The sequence below is a fragment of the Ranitomeya imitator genome, chromosome 4, assembly GCF_032444005.1.
Source record: "Ranitomeya imitator isolate aRanImi1 chromosome 4, aRanImi1.pri, whole genome shotgun sequence".
In the NCBI taxonomy this organism is placed as follows: Eukaryota; Metazoa; Chordata; class Amphibia; order Anura; family Dendrobatidae; genus Ranitomeya; species Ranitomeya imitator.
Window position 1 is genome coordinate 487,367,760 of NC_091285.1, and position 23,285 is coordinate 487,391,044.

The 23,285-nt window shown below is 46.0% G+C and overlaps 1 protein-coding gene across 1 annotated transcript in view; it reads right to left on the reverse strand.

The window, feature by feature from the left end:
- The window catches only part of UNC13C (unc-13 homolog C), a 1,145,854-nt gene that overhangs the window by 300,441 nt on the left and 822,128 nt on the right, over window positions 1–23,285 (reverse strand). Inside the window, exon 25 of the mRNA XM_069765967.1 lies at window positions 5,547–5,624. Coding sequence (XP_069622068.1) covers window positions 5,547–5,624 — 78 coding nt within the window. The remainder of the gene's footprint in view (window positions 1–5,546; window positions 5,625–23,285) is intronic.

Genomic DNA, 23,285 nt, shown 5'->3' on the forward strand with positions numbered 1-23,285 from the left:
CATACCGCCGAACAAAAAGTGGAATAACACGCGATCAAAAGGACAGATATAAATAACCATGGTACCGCTGAAAACGTCATCTTGTCCCACAAAAAAACGAGCCGCCATTCAGCATCATCAGCAAAAAAATAAAAAAGTTATAGTCCTGAGAATAAAGCGATGCAAAAGTAATTATTTTTTCTGTAAAATAGTTTTTATCGTATAAAAGCGCCAAACCATAAAAAAATGATATAAATGAGGTATCACTGTAATCGTACTGACCCGAAGAATAAAACTGATTTATCAATTTTACCAAAAGCGGAACGGTATAAACGCCTCCCCCAATAGAAATTCATGAATAGCTGGTTTTTGGTCATTCTTCCTCACAAAAATCGGAATAAAAAGCGATCAAAAAATGTCACGTGCCCGAAAATGTTTTCAATAAAAACGTCAACTCGTCCCGCAAAAAACAAGACCTCACTTGACTCTGTGGACCAAAATATGGAAAAATTATAGCTCTCAAAATGTGGTATTGCAAAAAATATTTTTTGCAATAAAAAGCGTCTTTCAGTGTGTGACGGCTGCCAATCATAAAAATCCGCTAAAAAAACTCGCTATAAAAGTAAATCAAACCCCCCTTCATCACCCCCTTAGTTAGGGAAAAATAAAAAAAATGTATTTATTTCCATTTTCCCATTAGGGCTAGGGTTAGGGCTAGGGTTAGGATTAGGGCTAGGGTTAGGGCTAGGGTTAGGGCTAGGGCTAGGGTTAGGGCTAGGATTAGGGCTAGGGTTAGGGTTAAGGCTAGGGTTAGGGCTAGGGTTAGGGCTAGGGTTAGGGACAGGGTTAGGGCTAGGGTTAGGGTTGGGGCTACAGTTAGGGTTGGGGCTAAAGTTAGGGTTAGGGTTTAGATTACATTTACAGTTGGGAATAGGGTTGGGATTAGGGTTATGGGTGTGTCAGGGTTAGAGGTGTGGTTAATGTTACCGTTGGAATTAGGGTTAGGGGTGTGTTTGGATTAGGGTTTCAGTTATAATGGGGGGGTTTCCACTGTTTCGGCACATCAGGGGCTCTCCAAACACGACATGGCGTCCGATCTCAATTCCAGCCAATTCTGCGTTGAAAAAGTAAAACAGTGCTCCTTCCCTTCCGAGCTCTCCTGTGTGCCCAAACAGGGGTTTACCCTCACATATGGGGTATCAGCGTACTCAGGACAAATTGGACAACAACTTTTGTGGACCAATTTCTCCTGTTACCCTTGGGAAAATACAAAACTGGGGGCTAAAAAATAATTTTTGTGGGAAAACAAAAAGATTTTTTATTTGCACGGCTCTGCGTTATAAACTGTAGTGAAATACTTGGGGGTTCAAAGCTCTCACAACACATCAAGTTGAGTTCCTTAGGGGTTCTACTTTCCAAAATGGTGTCACTTGTGGGGGGTTTCTACTGTTTAGGTACATTAGGGGCTCTGCAAACGCAATGTGACGCCTGCAGACCATTCCATCTAAGTCTGCATTCCAAATGGCGCTCCTTCCCTTCCGAGCCCTTCCATGCGCCCAAACGGTGGTTCCCCCCCCCAAATATGGGGTATCAGCGTACTCAGGACAAATTGGACAACAACTTTTGGGGTCCAATTTCTCCTGTTACCCTAGGGAAAATACAAAACTGGGGGCTAAAAAATAATTTTTGTGGGAAAAAAATTTTGTTTTATTTTTATGGCTCTGCATTACAAACTTCTGTGAAGCCCTTGGTGGGTCAAAGTGCTCACCACACATCCAGATAAGTTCCTTAGGGGGTCTACTTTCCAAAATGGTGTCACTTGTGGGGGGTTTCAATGTTTAGGCACATCAGTGGCTCTCCAAACGCAACATGGCGTCCCATCTCAATTTCTGTCAATTTTGCATTGAAAAGTCAAACGGCGCTCCTTCCCTTCCGAGCTCTCCCATGCGCCCAAACAGTGGTTTACTGCCACATATGGGGTATCAGCATACTCAGGACAAATTGGACAACAACTTTTGAGGTCCAATTTCTTCTCTTACCCTTGGAAAAATAAAAAATTGGGGGCAAATATATAATTTTTGTGAAAAAATATGATTTTTTATTTTTACGGTTCTGCATTATAAACTTCTGTGAAGCACTTGGTGGGTCAAAGTGCTCACCACACATCCAGATAAGTTCCTTAGGGGGTCTACTTTCCAAAATGGTGTCACTTGTGGGGGATTTCAATGTTTAGGCACATCAGTGGCTCTCCAAACGCAACATGGCGTCCCATCTCAATTCCTGTCAATTTTGCATTGAAAAGTCAAACGGCGCTCCTTCCCTTCCGAGCTATCCCATGCGCCCAAACAGTGGTTTACTGCCACATATGGGGTATCAACGTACTCAGGACAAATTGTACAACAACTTTTGGGGTCCATTTTCTCCTGTTACCCTTGGTAAAATAAAACAAATTGGAGCTGAATTAAATTTTTTGTGTAAAAAAAGTTAAATGTTCATTTTTATTTAAACATTCCAAAAATTCCTATTAAACACCTGAAGGGTTAATAAACTTCTTGAATGTGGTTTTGAGCACCTTGAAGGGTGCCGTTTTTAGAATGGTGTCACACTTGGGTATTTTCTATCATATAGATCCCTCAAAATGATTTCAAATGAGATGTGGTCCCTAAAAAAAAATGGTGTTGTAAAAATGAGAAATTGCTGGTCAACTTTTAACCCTTATAACTCCCTAAGAAAAAAAAAATTTGGTTCCAAAATTATGCTGATGTAAAGGAGACATGTGGGAAATGTTACTTATTAAGTATTTTGTGTGACATATCTCTGTGATTTAATTGCGTAAAAATTCAAAGTTTGAAAATTTTCGCCAAATTTCCGTTTTTTTCACAAATAAACGCAGGTACTATCAAAGAAATTTTACCACTATCATGAAGTACAATATGTCACGAGAAAACAATGTCAGAATCACCAGGATCCGTTGAAGCGTTCCAGAGTTATAACCTCATAAAGGGACAGTGGTCAGAATTGTAAAAATTGGCCTGGTCATTGACGTGCAAACCACCCTTGGGGGTAAAGGGGTTAAATTTCAAAAAACAACTCCATAGATGACCAGTGTGTAGCACTTCTATTCCAAGAAAACAAATCGCATAGCATGACAGCAACTGACCATAGACTGGGTGGAAAGGCATTTTGTATCTCGATTGAGCAATTTCCTGAAGTAAGGCAGGCAGATATATATCTACAGCATATGAAAATTGTAATTTGTTCTCTGTCTAAACCACCTGAACTGTATTATTTATTTTCTTTTTATTTTATTGCATTTTGTTGACATTCTTATATCAACCAGACATTTGTAAAGGTAACACATTGTGACAAAAAAAAGCACACAACATTGTGCTTTTTGTGCATATATTAATAAATACCTATTTTATTAATATATTGAGCAGGCAGATTTAGAAAAGACCACAAGAAGACGGATTGCAGTGTGTTAAGTCTCAGATGGGAAAGGTTTATCATACAAGTGATGACTTTGACTTCCTCGTTTTGCAATCTGGGGTCTGGTCCACAAGATTACATTTGTATCCATTGATGATATTTATCAGAAATTAAATATTCCGTTAGTACCTGCCACACTTTTTAAAATCTGTCTGCAAGTATTAAAAAATAAAAATAACTAGCCGCTCTGCAGTCAGAAGGGAACGCTTCACATGGCGCTCAGTCTGATTGCACAGTGTCAGGAGAGTGCAATCCAAGCAGAAAGCAGATATTCCCTGTTTTCTTACATCATGCAAACATGAGCCTGGGGAATGCATTCAGGATCTGATTTCATCCAGTTATTGAGAAATCAGTAAGTGAGCTGAAGTTCAGTCGCTAGTAAAAATGTCATCCTGAGCAATTTTGTATCACTAATCAAATATAAGATACTTCAGCCCAATCTGATGTTCTGGCAAGAATCCCAAAATATAGGTCAACGTAATGCAAAGTCACAATGTGTGCTTCAGAAGTAACACATGCTATAGGTTTAGCACCATTTAGCTAATAATCACCCAAAGGTATCAGGTCCCATTCTCAGGCATGCATGGCCAGTGTACTTCTAGATAAAGTGACATAGCTCAGCCTACATATTTTATATCTTTAGTAATTTCATCTGAAATAGTCAATTTTTACAATTATGCAGCATTAATTATTGGTGTGTTAGGCGTATGGTGAATATAAATATATTGAGGTGTCAATTTACAAAGCACAAAAAGAACATAATATGATAGAAAAATATATATATAATAAAAATGTATTCAGTGCTTTGACACCCCAGATAAGTTCATTATTGTATGGGCATTTCAATGGCTCTCTGTGTTCTATTAGCAATTTTATTTTTGAATATTCAGTAAAATAATAGATTTCAATACATTATTCGACCTCTTTCTGCCCAATCTATATACTCAATATCAACCAGAATCATTGCGTTGCATGTTATTCTTAGGCTGGCACGTCACGTTAGTCTGTCAGACTGGCACTGAATTACTGCCTGTAACATATGGCTTGAGATATCAATGCATGCTCGCCTTCACAAACCTTGTAAAAGGCTATTGCTCCTTCTTTCTTCTGCTCAGTTGATAGCAGGTTAAAATTATTGGACAAAGACATGACACATTACAGACAAAGCACAAAACACAAAACTATCAACACAGAGATAAAAAAAGACCTTAAACAAGCCCTCCAACTAAGCTTTTAGCCATGAAATGTGTGTATATGCATGTAGTGTAGTGTATGAGTATACTCACCTACCCCTGCTCTCTCCAGGATCCAGCTCTGTTCTGCTCCTCTTCTCAATGATGTCACCGTACTTGTGATTACCTGGCTCAGCCTATGCCCTTATGCAGGAGATGGAAGTCTCTTTTACAATGAAAGCCTTTGTATCCTCGCCCTAATGTTCCTAGGATTACACTGTAAAAGCCTCTTCCAGGTTACGCAGAGCACAGCGTCATCGCGACCGTCTGAGGAGTGGTGACATTACTCAGAAGCAGAGAAAAACTATGGACATTCTGGAAACCGGAGAGAGCAACAGTGGACGAGTATATTAGTGCACTCACACTACATGACACACACACATATTTATATTTATATATATATATATATATATATATATATATATATATACACACACAATTGATGAATTAACAACTTAGTGGGAGTGCTTCTTTAATATTCCTCAGCTCGGCAATTTGTAGCTTTCCCTTATGCTGAAGCTACTAGCTCGACTATAGAAGGTAAGCTACAGGTTGCCAAAGCCAGCTTCATCCAGAAATAGTGGGAGATGTCTGCATCGTGACTAAAACACACAACATGAAATTCAACTCATTTAAAGATCATTAGCCCACAGTGTGTGCATTAGGCTTAGTTAAGTCACTGCTTTGCTACTTAGTCTCCAGCTATTAAAGTTTAAACCAGTAATGTTCCTCTCTGAAACAAAGCTGCAGATCCGACATCGATATAAACTGATTATTGATTAGGATGTATCTAATGATCTCTAAATGCAATGGTAAAACATGAATACTACACACGAGGAACCTTACCTCTTTTCCTCCCATGTTCTCAAACATCTTTTCCAGTTGGACTCTAAGCTGCTGGATGTTGTTCATTAGAATACATGGCTACAACAAAGAACAGAAGAATACCGCTAGTTAATCATAGAGAAATCATGATGATCCCTAAGGAGAAGGCATAGCAGAAGACACAGTGACGACGAGATATTATGAACAAGGCAAAATTATACCAATTTTATTCGCCATGAAATTATTTTCCCAAAGCCTAAAGCTTAAAAGGTTTGTACACTACTGGATAACCCTTTCATAGATGCAGTGCTCCAAACAAAATAAAAGCAACCCATACTCACCTTCCAGCAATATCTCCTGGAGCTCATGTGACCGACGAGCAGCAGTCTTCTATCATACAACGTTCCATCTAATGGAACCATGAAAGCTGCAGCCTATCAGCAGCCACTGATGGTTTGTAGCGCTCAGGGGACATAGCAATCTTTGACTGCTGATAGGTTGCAGCACTCATGACTAGTGTTGAGCCACCTCCCTAGTTTTCGGGTTAGGTTCGTCGAACAGGGAGGTGTTCGCCGAACTGTTCGTTGAACGTTCGATGAACACCGTTGAACCCCATTGAACGCCATTGAAACCAATGGCAGGCAAACACAAAAACATACAAACACATGGAAAACACATTGAAAACACCTTAAAAGGTGTCCAAAAGCTGATAAACTGCTCAGAATGCACAACAAACACATGGAAAAGTCACAACTAGGGTTGAGCGAAACGGGTCGAACATTTTCAAAAGTCGCCGACTTTTGACAACGTCGGGTTTCATGAAACACGATCAGACCCCTGTGCGGGGTCGGCCATGCGGTACGCGACTTTCGCGCCAAAGTCGCGTTTCAATGACGCGAAAAGCGCCATTTCTCAGCCAATGAAGGTAAACGCAGAGTGTGGGCAGCGTGATGACATAGGTCCTGGTCCCCACCATCTTAGAGAAGGGCATTGCAGTGATTGGCTTGCTGTCCGCGGCGTCACAGGGGCTATAAAGGGGCGTTCCCGCCGACCGCCATGTTACTGCTGCTGATCTGAGCCTAGGGAGAGGTTGCTGCCGCTTCGTCAGAAGCAGGGATAGTGTTAGGCAGGGTCCATTAACCACCAAACCGCTTGTGCTGTAGCGATTTCCACTGCCCAACACCACCTTTGGTGTGCAGGGACAGTGGAAGCTACATTTTTTTTTTTCCCCTCAGCGCTGTAGCTCATTGGGCTGCCCTAGAAGGCTCCCTGATAGCTGCATTGCTGTGTGTACGCCGCTGTGCAAACCAACTGCTTTTTTCAAAGCACAAATCCTCTTGTTCCTTCCTTTCTGCACAGCTATCTTGTTTGTTTGTCCACACTTTTTATTTAATTTGTGCATCAGTCCACTCCTTATTGCTGCCTGCCATACCTGGCTGAGATTACTGCAGGGAGATAGTAATTGAAGGACAGTTCCTTTTTTTTGTTTTTTTTTGTGGGAGATTAAGATTGGCATTTCTGCTAGAGTGCCATCCCTGTCTGTGTCATCTCTCACTCAGTGGGCCATAGAAAGCCTATTTATTTTTTTGCTTGATTTGGGTTCTAAAATCTACCTGAAAAAATCACTACATCAATCAGTGGGAGAAAAATATTGGCCTCAGGGCTTGTGTGCCACTCCTTACTCCTGTGTGTGCCATCTCTCAGTGGGCCATAGAAAGCCTATTTATTTTTTTGCTTGATTTGGGTTCCAAAATCTACCTGAAAAAATCAATAAATCAATCAGTGGGAGATTAATATTGGCCTTTGGGCTTGTGTGCCAGTCCTAAGCGTGCCATCTCTCTCTCTCAGATAGTGGGCCATAGAAAGCCTATTTATTATTTTTTTTATTGGGTTTATAAATTTTCCCTGGAAAAAAAAAAAAAAAGTGGGAGATTAATATTGGCCTCTGGGCTTGTGTGCCAGTCCTGAGCGTGCCATCTCTCTCACAAATAGTGGGCCATAAAAAGCCTATTTATTTTTTTGGTTGATTTGGGTTCTAAATTCTACCTGAAAAAATCAATAAATCAATCAGTGGGAGATAAATATTGGCCTCTGGGCTTGTGTGCCACTCCTGACTCCTGTGTGCGTCCTCTCTCACTCAGTGGGCCCTAGAAAGCCTATTTTTTGTTTTATTTGTTTTCTAAATTCTCCCTGAAAAAATCATTTTATTTTATTTGGTTTCTAAATTATTCCTGAAAAACATCATTTTTTTTGTATTTTTTTTTTCTAAAGTCTCCCTGAAAAAAACAAACAAAAACAAATCAGTGGGAGATTAATATTGCCCTTTCTGCTTGTGTGCCAGTCTTGACTCCTGGGTGTGCCATCTCTCTCTCTCCAATTGTGGGCCATAGAAAGCCTATTCATTTTTTTGCTTGATTTGGGTTCCAAAATCTACCTGAAAAAATCACTTACCGTATATACTCGAGTATAAGCCGAGATTTTCAGCCCAAATTTTTGGGCTGAAAGTGCCCCTCTCGGCTTATACTCGAGTCAATGTGGGTGGCAGGGTCGGCGGGTGAGGGGGTGAGGGCGCTGAGGTATACTTACCTAGTCCCAGCGATCCTCGCTCTGTCCCTGCCGTCCCACGGGCTTCTGTGCTGCAGCTTCTTCCCCTCTTCAGCGGTCACGTGGGACCGCTCATTAGAGATATGAATAAGCGGCTCCACCTCCCATAGGGGCGGAGCCGCCTATTCATTCCTCCAATCAGCGGTGCCGGTGACCGCTGACAGGAAGAGCTGCGGCACCGAAGACCAGGCAGAGGGACAGCGCGAGGATCGCCAGGACTAAGTAAGTATAGCATATTCACCTGTCCTCGTTCCAGCCGCCGGGCGCCGCTCCATCTTCCCGGCCGGCGCCTCCATCTTCCCGGCGTCTGCTCTCTGACTGTTCAGGCAGAGGGCGCGATGACGCATACAGTGTGCGCGGCGCCCTCTGCCTGATCAGTCAGAGCAGAGACGCCGGGAAGATGGAGGCGCCGGAACGAGACGCCGGGAGCTGCAATCAAGGGAGGTGAGTATGTGGTTTTTTTTTTATTGCAGCAGCGGCGGCAGAGATTTCTATGGGGCACAATGAACGGTGCAGAGCACCGTATATGGCACAGCAATGGGGCACAATGAACGGTGCAAAGCACCGTATATGGCACAGCAATGGGGCACAATGAACGGTGCAGAGCACCGTATATGGCACAGCAATGGGGCACAATGAACGGTGCAGAGCACCGTATATGGGCACAGATATGGGGCACAATGAACGGTGCAGAGCACCGTATATGGCACAGCAATGGGGCACAATGAACGGAGCAGAGCACCGTATATGGGCACAGATATGGGGCACAATGAACAGTGCAGAGCACTGTATATGGCACAACAATGGGGCACAATGAACGGTGCAGAGCACCGTATATGGCACAGCAATGGGGCACAATGAACGGTGCAGAGCACCGTATATGGCACAGCAATGGGGCACAATGAACGGTGCAGAGCACTATATATGGCACAGCAATGGGGCACAATGAACGGTGCAGAGCACCGTATATGGCACAGCAATGGGGCACAATGAACGGTGCAGAGCACCGTATATGGCACAGCAATGGGGCACAATGAACGGTGCAGAGCACTATATATGGCACAGCAATGGGGCACAATGAACGGTGCAGAGCACCGTATATGGCACAGCAATGGGGCACAATGAACGGTGCAGAGCACCGTATATGGCACAGCAATGGGGCACAATGAACGGTGCAGAGCACTGTATATGGCACAGCAATGGGGCACAATGAACGGTGCAGAGCACCGTATATGGCACAGCTATGGGGCACAATGAACGGTGCAGAGCACTATATGGGGCACAGCTATGGGGAAATAATGAACGGTGTAGAGCACTATATGGCACAGCTATGGGGAAATAATGATCTATTTTTATTTTTGAAATTCACCGGTAAATGCTGCATTTCCACCCTAGGCTTATACTCGAGTCAATAAGTTTTCCCAGTTTTTTGTGGCAAAATTAGGGGGGTCGGCTTATACTCGGGTCGGCTTATACTCGAGTATATACGGTAATCAATCAGTGGGAGATAAATATTGGCCTCTGGGCTTGTGTGCCACTCCTGACTCCTGTGTGCGTCCTCTCTCACTCAGTGGGCCCTAGAAAGCCTATTTTTTGTTTTATTTGTTTTCTAAATTCTCCCTGAAAAAATCATTTTATTTTATTTGGTTTCTAAATTATTCCTGAAAAACATCATTTTTTTTGTATTTTTTTTTTCTAAAGTCTCCCTGAAAAAAAAAAAAAAAAAACAAATCAGTGGGAGATTAATATTGCCCTTTCTGCTTGTGTGCCAGTCTTGACTCCTGGGTGTGCTATCTCTCTCTCTCCAATTGTGGGCCATAAAAAGCCTATTAATTTTTTTGCTTGATTTGGGTTCCAAAATCTACCTGAAAAAATCACTAAATCAATCAGTGGGAGATAAATATTGGCCTCTGGGCTTGTGTGCCACTCCTGACTCCTGTGTGCGTCCTCTCTCACTCAGTGGGCCCTAGAAAGCCTATTTTTTGTTTTATTTGTTTTCTAAATTCTCCCTGAAAAAATCATTTTATTTTATTTGGTTTCTAAATTATTCCTGAAAAAAATCATTTTTTTTGTATTTTTTTTTCTAAAGTCCCCCTGAAAAAAAAAAAAAAATCAAATCAGTGGGAGATTAATATTGCCCTTTCTGCTTGTGTGCCAGTCTTGACTCCTGGGTGTGCCATCTCTCTCTCTCCAATTGTGGGCCATAGAAAGCCTATTAATTTTTTTGCTTGATTTGGGTTCCAAAATCTACCTGAAAAAATCACTAAATCAATCAGTGGGAGATAAATATTGGCCTCTGGGCTTGTGTGCCACTCCTGACTCCTGTGTGTGTCCTCTCTCACTCAGTGGGCCCGACAAAGCCTATTTTTTTTTTATTTGTTTTCTAAATTCTCCCTGAAACAATCATTTCATTTTATTTTGTTTCTAAATTCTTCCTGAAAAATTCATTTTTTTGTATTTTTTTTTCTAAAGTCTCCCTGAAAAAAAAAAAAAAAATCAAATCAGTGGGAGATTAATATTGCCCTTTCTGCTTGTGTGCCAGTCTTGACTCCTGGGTGTGCCATCTCTCTCTCTCCAATTGTGGGCCATAGAAAGCCTATTAATTTTTTTTGCTTGATTTGGGTTCCAAAATCTACCTGAAAAAATCACTAAATCAATCAGTGGGAGATAAATATTGGCCTCTGGGCTTGTGTGCCACTCCTGACTCCTGTGTGCGTCCTCTCTCACTCACTGGGCCCTAGAAAGGCTATTTTATGTTTTATTTGTTTTCTAAATTCTCCCTGAAAAAATCATTTCATTTTATTTGGTTTATAAATTCTTCCTTAAAAAATCATTTTTATTTTTTTTTCTAAAGTCTCCGTTTAAAAAAAAAAAACACAAATCAGTGGGAGATTAATATTTACATTTGCGCTTCAGTGACAGTCCTGCGTGTGTGGCATCTCTCTCATTTGTTGCCACCAACAACAGAGTGTGTAACATTGTGCCTGATTTTCGTTGTGGTCTCACCCACCTGTAAAGGGGTAGCTAAATCATACTGAAGTTATAGCTCACCGTGTAAGTTGTGTGACTGCAACAAATACCGTTAGTTTGGTAATGTTTTTAAAACAATGAGAAAGTCTGGTGGAAGAGGTCGTGGCCGGGGGCGTTCATTGTCAGCTGGTAATGAGGGTAGTGGTAGTGGTGGAGCATCAGGTGGTCGTGGGAAAAAAAATATTGCACCTAAGTCTGGAGCTGTGGAGCCAGGTTCGTCGTCTGGCTACACAAGGCCTCGAACGCTCCCTTTTCTGGGAGTAGGAAAACCGCTTTTAAAGCCGGAGCAGCAAGAGCAAGTTTTGGCTTATCTTGCTGACTCAGCCTCTAGCTCTTTTGCCTCCTCTCGTGAAACTGGTAAAAGTAAAAGCAGCGCGTCGTTAGTGGATGTTCACGGTCAGGGACAAGTCGCTTCCTTGTCCTCTTCAGCAAAAACAACAACAGAGCAGAATGCAGCAGGCGACACAACGGGTTACTCCATGGAGCTCTTTACACATACCGTCCCTGGCTTAGAAAGTGAAGCAGTTAACAGTCCATGCCCATTACAAGTTGAATCTGACATGGAGTGCACTGATGCACAGCCACAGCCAGACTACTATGCTGGTCCTTTGACTCAGACCACAACATTGCCCTCGCAGGGTGCTGATCAAGAATCAGACCGTGATGAGACTATGTTGCCCCATCACGAACGCTATACCACCAACCGACAAGGTGACACAGACGAAGTTGCACACGAGCTACAAGAAGAGGTAATAGATGACCCAGTTCTTGACCCCGATTGGCAGCCATTGGGGGAACAGGGTGCAGGCGGCAGCAGTTCTGAAGCGGAGGAGGAGGGGCCACAGCAGGCATCAACATCGCAACAGGTTCCATCTGCCGGGCCCGTATCTTGCCCAAAACGCGTGGCAAAGTCAAAACCTGTTGGAGGACAGCGTGGCCATCCGGTTAAAGCTCAGTCTGCAATGCCTGAAAAGGTATCCGATGCTAGAAAGAGTGCAGTCTGGCATTTTTTTAAACAACATCCAATTGATCAGCGCAAAGTCTTCTGTCAAAAATGTTCAACTACCTTAAGCAGAGGGCAGAATCTGAAAAGTCTCAATACAAGTTGCATGCATAGACATTTAACCACCATGCATTTGCAAGCTTGGACTAACTACCAAACGTCCCTTAAGGTTGTAGCACCCTCGGCCAATGAAGCTAGTCATCAACGCAACATCCCTTCCGGCAGTGTAGGGCCACTATTTTCTGCACCACCTGCAGTATCTGTGCAGGTTTCTTTGCCAGGCCAAAGAAGTCAGGGTCAGGGAATCACCAGTTTCGTAGTAGGAAACACTGCATCTAGGGCACCGGCGGCAACAATACCATCTCCCACCGTCTCTCAGTCTGCCATGTCCACCGGCACCCCCGCTAGTTCCACGATCTCCAGCTCTCCAGTCCAGCTCACCCTACATGAGACTATGGTTAGAAAAAGGAAGTACTTAGCCTCGCATCCGCGTACACAGGGTTTGAATGCCCACATAGCTAGACTAATCTCGTTAGAGATGATGCCCTACCGGTTAGTTGAAAGCGAAGCTTTCAAAGCCCTGATGGACTACGCTGTACCACGCTACGAGCTACCCAGTCGACACTTTTTTTCCAGAAAAGCCATCCCAGCCCTCCACCAGCATGTTAAAGAGCGCATCGTCCATGCACTCAGGCAATCTGTGAGCACAAAGGTGCACCTGACAACAGATGCATGGACCAGTAGGCATGGCCAGGGACGTTACGTGTCCATCACGGCACACTGGGTAAATGTGGTGGATGCAGGGTCCACAGGGGACAGCAAGTTTGGGACAGTTCTGCCTAGCCCACGGTCTAGGAAACAGTTGGCTGTAGCCATTCGCACCCCCTCCTCCTCCTCCTCGTCCTCCTGCAGAAGCGAGACCTCGTCCACAGACCGCAGTCGCACAAGCACTCCATCCGCAGCTGCCACTGTTGCACACCAGGTCTCCCATTATGGGGCAGCTACTGGCAAACGTCAGCAGGCTGTATTGGCTATGAAGTGTTTGGGCGACAACAGACACACCGCTGAAGTTCTGTCCGAGTTCTTGCAGAAAGAAACGCAGTCGTGGCTGGGCACTGTAGATCTTGAGGCAGGCAAGGTAGTGAGTGATAACGGAAGGAATTTCATGGCTGCCATCTCCATTTCCCAACTGAAACACATTCCTTGCCTGGCTCACACCTTAAACCTGGTGGTGCAGTGCTTCCTGAAAAGTTATCCGGGGTTATCCGACCTGCTCCTCAAAGTGCGTGGACTTTGCTCACATATCCGCCGTTCGCCCGTACACTCCAGCCGTATGCAGACCTATCAGCGTTCTTTGAACCTTCCCCAGCATCGCCTAATCATAGACGTTGCAACAAGGTGGAACTCAACACTGCACATGCTTCAGAGACTGTGTGAACAGAGGCGGGCTGTTATGTTTTTGTGGGAGGATACACATACACGGGCAGGCAGTAGGATGGCAGACATGGAGTTGTCAGGTGTGCAGTGGTCGAAGATTCAAGACATGTGTCAAGTCCTTCAGTGTTTTGAGGAATGCACACGGCTGGTTAGTGCAGACAACGCCATAATAAGCATGAGCATCCCCCTAATGCGTCTGCTGATGCAAAGTTTGACGCACATAAAGGATCAGGCGTCTGCAGCTGAGGAAGAGGAAAGCCTTGATGACAGTCAGCCATTGTCTGGCCAGGGCAGTGTACAGAACAAGGTAGCGGGCGAAGAGGAGGAGGAGGACGAGGAGGATGATGGGGATGATTATATTTTTAATGAGGAAGCTTTTCCGGGGCCAGTGGAAATTGTTGGCGCGGCAAGGCCGGGTTCTGGTTTTTGGAGGGACACAAGTGACGTGGATTTGCCTGAAACTGCCCCTCAACCAAGCACAACCACAGATTTGAGAACTGGAACTTTGGCCCACATGGCGGATTATGCCTTACGTATCCTCAAAAGGGACACACGCATAACAAAAATGATGAACGATGACGATTACTGGTTGGCCTGCCTCCTTGATCCTCGCTATAAAGGCAAATTGCAAAATATAATGCCACATGAGAACTTGGAACTAATATTAGCAACCAAACAATCAACTCTTGTTGACCGTTTGCTTCTGGCATTCCCTGCACACAGCGCCCGTGATCGTTCTAACACGAGCTGCAGGGGCCAGCAGACCAGAGGTGTTAGAGGGGCAGAAATTAGAAGTGTCGTTGGCCAGAGGGGTTTTCTGACCAGGTTGTGGAGTGATTTTGCTATGACCGCAGACAGGACAGGTACTGCAGCATCAATTCAAAGTGACAGGAGACAACATTTGTCCAGTATGGTTACTAACTATTTTTCATCCCTTATCGACGTTCTCCCTCAACCGTCATTCCCATTTGATTACTGGGCATCAAAATTAGACACCTGGCCAGAATTGGCAGAATATGCATTGCAGGAGCTTGCTTGCCCGGCAGCTAGTGTCCTATCAGAAAGAGTATTCAGTGCTGCAGGTTCAATACTAACAGAAAAAAGGACTCGTCTGGCTACCCAAAATGTAGATGATCTAACCTTCATTAAAATGAACCACAACTGGATTTCGAAATCTTTTGCCCCACCTTGCCCGGCTGACACCTAGCTTTCCTATGTAAAGGTCTTGCCTGTGGACTATTCTGAACGACTTTTCCAATCTTGTAATTTGCAGCACCTGATTGTCCAGCATCCGACATGTTAACACCTCCCTAAATGGCCAAAGTCCCCACACGGGGCCGTGGTATCGCCACTTGGCGCCAGCACCCGTGAGAGTACTGTTTGTCTGAAGAGGTGGGTGTGCCCGCTTTTGGTCGACGGCACTGCCACTAGGTCCCTCATAGTACAATAAAGTGTCTGGCGGTGGTGGTGCGCACCCAACGTCAGACACACCGTTGTAATATGAGGGGCCCTGGGCCTGTACCGCCGGCCACAAGACAGTCCCCCCCCAGGTCAAACAGTGCCCTACCACTTGCAAAATTTTCTCTCACAGCTCCACCAATGTTTAGTCTATGCGCTGACATCCTTCAATGCCTGGCACTGTCAATACCATAGTATTGACATTTTTCTTATGTTAGGCCTTCGAAGCCTGTCTGCGGTCACTCCTTCCACTAGGCCTCCACTGACCTGTCTACTGCTGCCCGAGTTCCCCTGGAACCAATTTAAAATTGCCTACAGCCAGCCCAATTTATTATGTTAGGGCTTCGAAGCCTGTCTGCGGTCCCTCCTTCCACTAGGCCTCCACTGACCTGTCTACTGCTGCCTGGGTTCCCCTGGAACCAATTTTAAAATGCCTACAGCCAGCCCAATTTATTATGTTAGGGCTTCGAAGCCTGTCTGCGGTCCCTCCTTCCACTAGGCCTCCACTGACCTGTCTACTGCTGCCCGGGTTCCCCTGGAACCAATTTTAAATTGCCTACAGCCAGCCCAATTTATTATGTTAGGGCTTCGAAGCCTGTCTGCGGTCCCTCCTTCCACTAGGCCTCCACTGACCTGTCTACTGCTGCCCGGGTTCCCCTGGAACCAATTTTAAATTGCCTACAGCCCGCCCAATTTATTATGTTAGGGCTTCGAAGCCTGTCTGCGGTCCCTCCTTCCACTAGGCCTCCACTGACCTGTCTACTGCTGCCCGGGTTGCCCTGGAACCAATTTTAAATTGCCTACAGCCAGCCCAATTTATTATGTTAGGGCTTTGAAGCCTGTCTGTGGTCCCTCCTTCCACTAGGCCTCCACTGACCTGTCTACTGCTGCCCGGGTTCCCCTGGAACCAATTTTAAATTGCCTACAGCCAGCCCAATTTATTATGTTAGGGCTTCGAAGCCTGTCTGCGGTCCCTCCTTCCACTAGGCCTCCACTGACCTGTCTACTGCTGCCCGGGTTTCCCTGGAACCAATTTTAAATTGCCTACAGCCAGCCCAAGTTATTATGTTAGGGCTTCAAAGCCTGTCTGCGGTCCCTCCTTCCACTAGGCCTCCACTGACCTGTCTACTGCTGCCCGAGTTCCCCTGGAACCAATTTTAAATTGCCTACAGCCAGCCCAATTTATTATGTTAGGGCTTCGAAGCCTGTCTGCGGTCCCTCCTTCCACTAGGCCTCCACTGACCTGTCTACTGCTGCCTGGGTTCCCCTGGAACCAATTTTAAAATGCCTACAGCCAGCCCAATTTATTATGTTAGGGCTTCGAAGCCTGTCTGCGGTCCCTCCTTCCACTAGGCCTCCACTGACCTGTCTACTGCTGCCCGGGTTCCCCTGGAACCAATTTTAAATTGCCTACAGCCAGCCCAATTTATTATGTTAGGGCTTCGAAGCCTGTCTGCGGTCCCTCCTTCCACTAGGCCTCCACTGACCTGTCTACTGCTGCCCGGGTTCCCCTGGAACCAATTTTAAATTGCCTACAGCCCGCCCAATTTATTATGTTAGGGCTTCGAAGCCTGTCTGCGGTCCCTCCTTCCACTAGGCCTCCACTGACCTGTCTACTGCTGCCCGGGTTCCCCTGGAACCAATTTTAAATTGCCTACAGCCAGCCCAATTTATTATGTTAGGGCTTCGAAGCCTGTCTGTGGTCCCTCCTTCCACTAGGCCTCCACTGACCTGTCTACTGCTGCCCGGGTTCCCCTGGAACCAATTTTAAATTGCCTACAGCCAGCCCAATTTATTATGTTAGGGCTTCGAAGCCTGTCTGCGGTCCCTCCTTCCACTAGGCCTCCACTGACCTGTCTACTGCTGCCCGGGTTCCCCTGGAACCAATTTTAAATTGCCTACAGCCAGCCCAATTTATTATGTTAGGGCTTCAAAGCCTGTCTGCGGTCCCTCCTTCCACTAGGCCTCCACTGACCTGTCTACTGCCGCCCGTGTTCCCCTGGAACCAATTGTAAATTGCCTACAGCCAGGCCAATTTATTATGTTAGGGCTTCGAAGCCTGTCTGCGGTCCCTCCTTCCACTAGGCCTCCACTGACCTGTCTACTGCTGCCCGGGTTCCCCTGGAACCAATTTTAAATTGCCTACAGCCAGCCCAATTTATTATGTTAGGGCTTCGAAGCCTGTCTGCGGTCCCTCCTTCCACTAGGCCTCCACTGACCTGTCTACTGCTGCCCGGGTTCCCCTGGAACCAATTTTAAATTGCCTACAGCCAGCCCAATTTATTATGTTAGGGCTTCGAAGCCTGTCTGCGGTCCCTCCTTCCACTAGGCCTCCACTGACCTGTCTACTGCTGCCCGGGTTCCCCTGGAACCAATTTTAAATTGCCTACAGCCAGCCCAGTTTATTATGTTAGGGCTTCGAAGCCTGTCTGCGGTCCCTCCTTCCACTAGGCCTCCACTGACCTGTCTACTGCTGCCCGGGTTCCCCTGGAACCAATTTTAAATTGCCTACAGCCAGCCCAATTTATTATGTTAGGGCTTCGAAGCCTGCCTGCGGTCCCTCCTTCCACTAGGCCTCCACTGACCTGTCTACTGCCGCCCGTGTTCCCCTGGAACCAATTGTAAATTGCCTACAGCCAGGCCAATTTATTATGTTAGGGCTTCGAAGCCTGTCTGCGGTCCCTCCTTCCACTAGGCCTCCACTGACCTGTCTACTGCCGCCCGTATTCCCCTGGAACCAATTGTAAATTGCCTACAGCCAGGCCAATTTATTATGTTAGGGCTTCGAAGCCTGTCTGCGGTCCCTCCTTCCACTAGGCCTCCACTGACCTGTCTACTGCTGCCCGGGTTCCCCTGGAACCAATTTTAAATTGCCTACAGCCAGCCCAATTTATTATGTTAGGGCTTCGAAGCCTGTCTGCGGTCCCTCCTTCCACTAGGCCTCCACTGACCTGTCTACTGCTGCCCGGGTTCCCCTGGAACCAATTTTAAATTGCCTACAGCCAGCCCAATTTATTATGTTAGGGCTTCGAAGCCTGTCTGCGGTCCCTCCTTCCACTAGGCCTCCACTGACCTGTCTACTGCTGCCCGGGTTCCCCTGGAACCAATTTTAAATTGCCTACAGCCAGCCCAATTTATTATGTTAGGGCTTCGAAGCCTGTCTGCGGTCCCTCCTTCCACTAGGCCTCCACTGACCTGTCTACTGCCGCCCGTGTTCCCCTGGAACCAATTGTAAATTGCCTACAGCCAGGCCAATTTATTATGTTAGGGCTTCGAAGCCTGTCTGCGGTCCCTCCTTCCACTAGGCCTCCACTGACCTGTCTACTGCTGCCCGGGTTCCCCTGGAACCAATTTTAAATTGCCTACAGCCAGCCCAATTTATTATGTTAGGGCTTCGAAGCCTGTCTGCGGTCCCTCCTTCCACTAGGCCTCCAATGACCTGTCTACTGCTGCCCGGGTTCCCCTGGAACCAATTTTAAATTGCCTACAGCCAGCCCAATTTATTATGTTAGGGCTTCGAAGCCTGTCTGCGGTCCCTCCTTCCACTAGGCCTCCACTGACCTGTCTACTGCTGCCCGGGTTCCCCTGGAACCAATTTTAAATTGCCTACAGCCAGCCCAATTTATTATGTTAGGGCTTCGAAGCCTGTCTGCGGTCCCTCCTTCCACTAGGCCTCCACTGACCTGTCTACTGCTGCCCGGGTTCCCCTGGAACCAATTTTAAATTGCCTACAGCCAGGCCAATTTATTATGTTAGGGCTTCGAAGCCTGTCTGCGGTCCCTCCTTCCACTAGGCCTCCACTGACCTGTCTACTGCTGCCCGTGTACCCCTTGAACCAACATCAGAAATATAAATAAGTATTTTGCTTATAAAAAAGAAAATACTGGAGAGATATCAAATGCAGACATTTTAACATTAAAAACAAACACATACAACAAAAATCTGGTACAGTACTAAAAATGGCCACCAGCTACAATAACTTTCTCCTGCAAGTAGTTAACTGAAAGTTTTTTTCAATTTAAAACACAGATATGGCATCCACCGAGTGTTGTCCTGTCGCGTCTTCTTTATATTATTGCCAAGAAGATGCAAAACAATGAAAATAATAAAATCATTATTTACCAAAAAAATAGAGTAAGTCAAAACCACATTGCAAATAAACATTCATTACAAATAAAGAAGCAGGGCGCGTCCGAGGGTGAGTATATACCTAATAAGAATATAATCACCCTCGGACGCGCCCTGCTTCTTTCCGACAGCCTTCCTTCCTAAGAATCAGCCCTTCCGTGGTGTAGAGAGAGGGTGTGTTACACTCCAAGGTGTTCCCCAGGTTGCCTTTCCTGAGCTTCGATCTTCATGCTCTCGTTTAGTAGTTGTCGGAAAGTAGGCTGCATTAGGCCTACAAAATGGGTATGGGGTGGAGAGAGATGGTGTGTTACACTCCAAGGTGTTCTCCAGGTTTCCTCGCCATTGCTTCGATCTTCCGACTCTCGTTTAGTAGTTGTAGAAAACTACACTGCATTAGGCCTACAAAATGGGTATCGGGTGGAGAGAGATGGTGGGTTACACTCCAAGGTGTTCCCCAGGTTGCCTTGCCATTGCTTCGGTCTTCCGACTCTCGTTTAGTAGTTGTAGAAAACTACACTGCATTAGGCCTACAAAATGGGTATCGGGTGGAGAGAGATGGTGTGTTACACTCCAAGGTGTTCCCCAGGTTGCCTTGCCATTGCTTCGGTCTTCCGACTCTCGTTTAGTAGTTGTAGAAAACTACACAGCATTAGGCCTACAAAATGGGTATGGGGTGGAGAGAGATGGTGTGTTACACTCCAAGGTGTTCTCCAGGTTTCCTCGCCATTGCTTTGATCTTCCGACTCTCGTTTAGTAGTTGTAGAAAACTACACTGCATTAGGCCTACAAAATGGGTATCGGGTGGAGAGAGATGGTGTGTTACACTCCAAGGTGTTCCCCAGGTTGCCTTGCCATTGCTTCGGTCTTCCGACTCTCGTTTAGTAGTTGTAGAAAACTACACTGCATTAGGCCTACAAAATGGGTATCGGGTGGAGAGAGATGGTGTGTTACACTCCAAGGTGTTCCCCAGGTTGCCTTGCCATTGCTTCGGTCTTCCGACTCTCGTTTAGTAGTTGTAGAAAACTACACAGCATTAGGCCTACAAAATGGGTATGGGGTGGAGAGAGATGGTGTGTTACACTCCAAGGTGTTCTCCAGGTTTCCTCGCCATTGCTTCGATCTTCCGACTCTCGTTTAGTAGTTGTAGAAAACTACACTGCATTAGGCCTACAAAATGGGTATCGGGTGGAGAGAGATGGTGTGTTACACTCCAAGGTGTTCCCCAGGTTGCCTTGCCATTGCTTCGGTCTTCCGACTCTCGTTTAGTAGTTGTAGAAAACTACACTGCATTAGGCCTACAAAATGGGTATCGGGTGGAGAGAGATGGTGTGTTACACTCCAAGGTGTTCCCCAGGTTGCCTTGCCATTGCTTCGGTCTTCCGATCCTCGTTTAGTAGTTGTAGAAAACTACACAGCATTAGGCCTACAAAATGGGTATGGGGTGGAGAGAGATGGTGTGTTCCACTCCAAGGTGTTCTCCAGGTTGCCTTTCCTGAGCTTCTATCTTCAGGCTCTCGTTAAATTGTGGTTAAATGGAACAACTGCATTTGGCGTACTAGTTGGTTTGGGGCCTACTAACAGTGTCTGCCGCTCCTTGCTGTTCTCCTGGTTTCCTGTCCTGAAATTCCATTTTCAGGCGCTCGTTAAGTAGTTGTTAATGTTAGACTGCATTTGGCCTACTAGTTGGGTTGGGGCCTACTATCGGTGTCTGCCACTCCTTGCTGTTCTCCTCCACTGAACAAAGCTGTGCCGCCTGTTTACTACGGTTGCCAATTTTGAACTGCATTTCGACTACTTACTGATTTGGGCCTACTCTCTGTGTCAGCCTCTCATTCCAGTTGTCCTCCACTGCAATGCCCCCTGGTTATTCCTGTGTTACCAATTTTGAACTGCATTTAGCCCACTTTATTATTTGGGCCTATATCTGTGTTTCCTCCTCATCCTGCCCATTGCCCAGCCAGTGATAGATGAGTCTGCTGGTACATTGACCCATAACGCAACATTCCCCGTGCACGCTACACAACAACATTGTGACCCTACTGAAAGTCAGGTTGCTCTTCCCGCATACCATACCACCTTACACGGGGACAAAGAGGAAGGTGCAGATGAAAGTGCAGGTTCCTTCATCAGGTGGGGGGAGGAATACTAGTTGGCGACGTCACTGGCACAGGGCCTCTCATAGTACGCAAAAGTGTTGCTGCCGGTGGGAGGCGCCCCCGCCGTGCAAACACACCGCTGTACTTTGAGGGGCCCTGTGCCAGTGCCAATGCCAACGAGTGGGCCCCCCCTGCTTGCTCAGGTTCACAGCACTTGCAAAGTTGAAATACTTACCTCTCCCTGCTCCACTGCCGTGACGTGGTCCAGATTTCCTGGGCCCACTAATTACTTGAACCAGCCCTACCCACCACAACTTTAGCCAAATGACCCCCAATTTCAAATGCCTTCCAATTATTATAAGGTAAATTACGCTTGACAAGCTTCATTAAGAAGAATGGATGGTTTTGACATTAAAATGGGCACTCTAGGTGTTTTCCTGGCCCCCACTCACTGCCGACTATGCTGCCCCATTGACTTGCATTGGGTTTCGTGTTTCGGTCGATCCCGACTTTACGTCATAATCGGCCGATTTCACTCGACCCGACTTTTGAGATAGTCGGGTTTCGCAAAACCCGGCTCGACTCTAAAAAGGTCAAGGTCGCTCAACTCTAGTCACAACTACATATAGTCATGTGAAAAGAAAAGAGGTGGAGGAGTAAAAGGAGGAGGAGACACAGATATAGGCATGTCATGCCCTTCTAAAATCAAGAAAGGCTGGAGTAAAAATCTAAACTCACTCTATCAACACCCAGACGTCTTGACAAAGAAAAGAAAAAAAGAAATATCTTTAGGTAAAATGGCTGCCGGTCCATTCAGAACACTTTCCTTAGAAGACGTAGTGGTACCCCTGTTGGGAGTTGTGCCAAAAAAATGAACCCAACACATTCAGACTAATCCACCATTTGTCATATCAAGGTCAGTAAAAGTCAACATCGACGTGGAACCAAGTACAGTACTATGTACTGTACCTCCTTTGACGAGGCAATCAGGTGGGTCAAGAAGTTGGTAAGGGGCACCCTAATGGCCAAAACAGATATTGAGGGGGCGTTCTGGTTACTACCGGTGCCTCCGAATAGTGTCCTCCCATTGGGCTGCTTCTGTGAAGGTGCATACTACATATATCGCTGTTTGCCCATGGGGTGCTCCATATCCTGCTCACTATTTGAGTCGTTTAGTTGCTTCCTCGAATGTGTCGTCATGGACGTTTGTAAGGCGGCACATATTATCCATTACCTCAACGACTTCTTATGCCTGGGCCCAAAAGATTCGCCACAGTGTGAAAACACGCGGTAGTCCACCTGTGAGAAGGAGAGAGCTGAAGGGAGAGTGGACACCCCAGAGCCGAGGGGTTAGATTGAGTAAGAAAGAAGGCAGTGTAGCTTGCTTCATGGGTGGGGTACTCTGCTGAGTAGCAGAAATTGCTACTAGGCCTGAAAGGATTTCCTGGGCCAGATGCCGTTAAAAATAAAATAGTACTTAGGTAAACAGGCGGTGTAGCTTGCTTCATGGGTGGGGTACGCTGCTGAGTAGCACTAAATTCTACTAGGCCCAAAAGGATTTCCTGGGCTAGATGCCGTTACAAAATAGTATTTAGGTAAACAGGCGGTGTAGTTTGCTTCATGGGTGGGGTACGCTGCTGAGTAGCACACAATACTAACAGGTACAAAACGATTTCCTGGGCTAGATGCAGTTAAAAATTTGTAATTAGATCAACAGGCGGTGTTGGTTGCTTCATGGGTGGGGTACGCTGCTGAGTAGCACTAAATTCTACTAAGCCCAAACGGATATCCTGGGCTAGATGCCGTTAAAAAATAGTACTTAGGTAAATAGGCGGTGTAGCTTGCTTCATGGGTGGGGTACTCTGCTGAGTAGCACAAAATGCTATTAGGAACAAAACGATTTCCAGGGCTATATGCCATTAAAAAATAGTACTTAGGTAAACAGGCGGTGGGTGGCTGGGCTACTCTGCTGACTAGCAGACACTGAAGCTTTGGAGCAGACCT